This window comes from Magnolia sinica, chromosome 4, assembly GCF_029962835.1.
Source record: "Magnolia sinica isolate HGM2019 chromosome 4, MsV1, whole genome shotgun sequence".
NCBI lineage: Eukaryota > Viridiplantae > Streptophyta > Magnoliopsida > Magnoliales > Magnoliaceae > Magnolia > Magnolia sinica.
In genome coordinates this window covers 17,430,405-17,434,805 of record NC_080576.1, presented here as the reverse complement: position 1 = coordinate 17,434,805, position 4,401 = coordinate 17,430,405, and the positions used below count along the sequence as shown (strand labels likewise).

General features: G+C 40.5%; 1 protein-coding gene across 1 annotated transcript; it reads left to right on the top strand.

The window, feature by feature from the left end:
• Window positions 1-297: 297 nt before the first annotated feature.
• LOC131244058 (probable indole-3-pyruvate monooxygenase YUCCA10) lies at window positions 298-3,741 on the top strand. Its single transcript, XM_058243722.1, has 4 exons — window positions 298-912; window positions 2,653-2,886; window positions 3,164-3,286; window positions 3,562-3,741. The coding sequence occupies exons 1-4, from the start codon at window positions 304-306 to the stop codon at window positions 3,739-3,741; spliced, it is 1,146 nt and encodes a 381-aa protein (XP_058099705.1). The 5' UTR covers window positions 298-303.
• The last annotated feature ends 660 nt before the right edge of the window (window positions 3,742-4,401 follow it).

Below are 4,401 nucleotides of genomic sequence, written 5' to 3'. Positions count from 1 at the left end.
TATCCAACGGTTCTATTTCAGCCAATAAGTATCCGCATATCAGAAGCAAGAACAGGTCAACCGATCTGATTTTGGTCATGTGACATGGTTATGGTGGCTTCGGCAATTTAGACAGCTTGATTTGATGTAATATATGGCATGTGATTGATTAACAATGCCTGTGTATCAAGCATCATAAACTGTCAGAGTATCAAACAATTCTCATTGATTATAAATAGAACAAGGAGACGCCTTCAACAGCGACAGTGACATTAGGCATTAGTAATAGCAGTGAGAGAGAAAATTACCAGACTAGTGTGAGAGATGGAGAGCATAGTAGTGATAGTAGGAGCTGGTCCATCAGGCCTAGCAACCTCAGCATGCCTAAACCTCCTTTCCATCCCTAATATAATCTTAGAAAGAGAAGATTGTTGTGCTTCTCTTTGGAAGAAAAGGGCCTATGACCGTTTGAATCTTCACTTAGCAAAGCAATTCTGCCACCTTCCTCATATGCCCCACCCTCCTTCCTCACCTACCTACATCCCTAAGAAGGATTTCATCCAGTATATTGACCAATATGTGTCTCATTTTAAATTGGCTCCCTTGTACTGTCGATCTGTTGAGTCTGCATTATTCGATCAGGATGTTGGTCGATGGGTTGTTGAGGCCCGTAACTTGGTTACGGATGAGGTAGAAGAGTATAGGGGTCAGTTCCTGATTGTTGCTTCCGGGGAAAATAGTCAAGGGTTTATACCTGACATACCAGGGTTGGAGACATTCCCTGGGGAGGTTGTGCACTCTAACCTGTACAAGTCAGGGAGTGATTACAGTGATAAGGCTGTTTTAGTTGTTGGGTCTGGGAATTCAGGCATGGAGATCGCATTTGATCTCTCTAATTTTGGAGCAAATACCTCTATTGTTGTGAGGAGCCCGGTAAATCTTTATTATTGGCTTGGTTTTGTAATATTGTGTTTAGCTTGGTTTGATGCATTAACATGTCCAATTTCTTTTTATCTGTGATGGATGTATGTGTTTGACGTAGGGATGAACGTGATAAGATCGATCACCGTCTTCCTCAAGAGGATAACTACTCCGAATCCACGGAGCTTATCTGGACTCCTCAAAGAGACTTCTCGAATCCACGAGGAAAGAAAGCAGAAAATAGAAATAAATTCTACTAAATTTGAAATTGATTAAATTAATCCCAATAAACGAGTTCACAACCCTTTAAATAGGGATACCAAGCAATGAGAGAGAAATCAAAAGCAAACTACAACTAAAACTCCTAGAATTCGCCACTTACTATAAATAGTAAGACGGTCGTGATGTCTACTAGTGTGCAAGGTTTTCAGCTGAAAATAGTAAGTGTCCTATTTAGCTTCACCAAACCATTCTCCTAAGTATTCTAAGCTCTTTTCATGTTGGACGCAACTCCTAAAGCCCGGATGAAGAGTTATAATCAAACTAAAACTTACTATTTATAGTAAAAACGAAATTAAAATAAGGAAACGACCGTCGATCCAGAGGTATTTCACAAATCCAGCTTGCGTAACCCAGCATAACTAGGTTGGTTGGCTAAAGTAGCTCGTTTTACCCCAAAATCATATATTTTACGTCCGATACTGATTCCGGATTGTGAGATACGCCTGATCTAAGGTCCGACAGTCCGGATCAATTCTGTCATCGACTGGCCCTTTTCTAATCCATCTTGGCCATGAAACTGTCCACGACCCCCTCTACATCAGTGTTTTACTACTCCTGGATGAGAAAAATGATTTTTGCTAATGCTTGTTGTAGTAATAGTCGTTTTCTGCCTTAACAAATTCTAATTTTGCCGTTGGTGATAGATTAATAAAAAAGTAGTTCACATGCACACGCACCACCTTGAATTCTATTTCGTCTTAGGCCTATGGTGGTGGCATCCAAGCTATCCAACAAGGATCATATCACTATGAAGATCAGAGCCCCAAAATTCTTTCCATCTAATCATCAGGTGGACCACACATGAATATAGTGGTTTTGGGTAGGTGTCCATTATTTTCTATGGTGAGGCCCACTTGCATGTCCCCACAATATGCAAAAAATGGGACCCACACAGTATGTATATGACATTCAGTACACGTCCAACAAGATTGCAGGATGTTAAAGTCAGACTGATCTACCATTCGGTTGGCCACCGCTTAAATTTGAAGGTCTACGGGTGGATTGTCCATTATTTTCTATGGTGTAGCACATCTGATGCTTGGATTGGAATGATTTTTTGGGGGTGTCCTATCATCATAAGGTGTACTTGATGCATGGATTGAATGGCGCGCACACAACATGGTGGGCTGCACAACAAATTTAGGGTTTTGCTAATGGATGGTTTTCCCCCATTTCTCTGTGTGGCATCTGATAAATTGGATTAGCCTGATTTCAGGTCATCCCATTTGAATGTGGGAGGCCACACCATTATAATCTCCCATATTTTGTTTGGGGCCCATACAACCAGTGCGTAGGTAGACTCCTTGAAAATTTGGCCAATCCAACATTAAGGTAGGCCCTACTAGAATTTACGAGGACCACAATTTGGGGTGATACTAAGAATATTGACCGTTAACACATTAACACTGTTATAATGCTACCATCGTATATCATCTTACTCTAATACTTTTAATGCTTTATTATGTGCAGGTTCATGTGCTCACACGAGATATGGTACACCTTGGAATGGTTCTCCTTAAATATTTACCATGTTCTTTAGTGGACACTATAACACTCTTACTTAGCAAACTCAAGTTTGGAGATTTGTCGAAGTATGGTATACGTAGGCCGGCAAAAGGGCCCTTCCATCTTAAAGCAATCGCTGGCCGTTCTCCTGTTATAGATGTTGGGACCATCGGGAAGATCATGTCACGAGAAATCGAGGTATTTAAATGTGTCATCAGACCCATGTTGAATGGCCCGGCCATAAGCTTACAAATCAGAGATCATTATCATTTCATCTATTGAATATTGTTCTAGGATCGATGGGAATGTGCACCAATTAGATAATTGGTACATTGGGTTCTTGTATGATCGATACGTAGGATCATAACCGTTCAATTGTTTATCATTTACAAATGGATGTTGTAGATCATCGGTTTGTGTTCATGGAACCATATCGTAGATGTAATAATCGGCATCCATGTCTGGTGATCAACAGGTCCTTCCAGCATTAGCAAGCATCAGAGATTGCTTTGCAAATTTTGCAGATGGCACGTCCCACCCATTCGATGCCATAGTTTTTGCCACTGGCTACAGAAGCACAGCTAACTGCTGGCTCAAGGTAAATCTCATCCATACAAAAGCATACAAATTCACATCGTATGGCCCACCTAATGATCGCATCGACCTGATTCTTAGGGCAATCCATCATCACAGTGGGTCGGTGGGGCATGTCTTTATCACACCCGTAGTTCCATACGGTGTGGTGCACATGATGGACAGATGGGATGCATGTGGGCCCCTAACAGTTATGGGGTCATTCCCCTCATAGTATATATATGTTTTTGGATTGTTCATGTACAGATATATAGTTGTGTATGTATTCTATTAATGCAGGGTGATGATTACCTCCTGGACGCAGAGGGAATGCCACTTCCGAGTTTTCCCAACCATTGGAAGGGGAAAGGGGGGCTTTACTGTGTTGGGCTGTCAAGGAGAGGATTGGCTGGTGTTTCTATGGATGCAGTGAACGTAGCCAATGACATTAAGAGGGTCTTGGATGAGGATGTCAATTAAGAGTAACTAATGTACAATGAACATATGTACCAATCTTATACATCAACAAACTATAAATGAGGTTGATTTTATTATTATTATTATTTTGTAATTTTGTAAATGATATAAGTGCACCTCAGATGAGTATTGCATGTACTTGTTACTTGGAAACAAACAAGCATCCGGCAACTGTTCTTGCGTTTTTTAAATTTTATATTTTGCAATTTTGGAAGTGATATAAGACCGTTGGTCGATGGGACACATTAGTGATGGCCCTTGTTCACTCCCCAAGTATAGGGTTGTGATGTAGTAATAAACTCGGTAAGACCGAGGTCGAATCCACAGGGACTGATACCTGTACTTTATCTGAAACCAACCAGATCTAGAACTAGGCTAAGATGAAATCTAATCCAATTAGAATTTAAGAAATATTTGTGGGATAATTACTTAAGGAATTCAGAGAAGGGAAACTAGGGATTCAGAGGATCCACTTGTAGGGATCAGAGAGATCTTTTGCCTGCATCAGGAATCATGGAAATTAAACTGAACTTCCTCTGATATAATTTTAAAGGGGTGAAAAGTATATGAATTAGAATGGATTCTATCACCAAACCATGCCCAGGAGACACAGCAAACAACAGAATTAAACTAATTACCAACTAATCAACATGCTATGAAGGT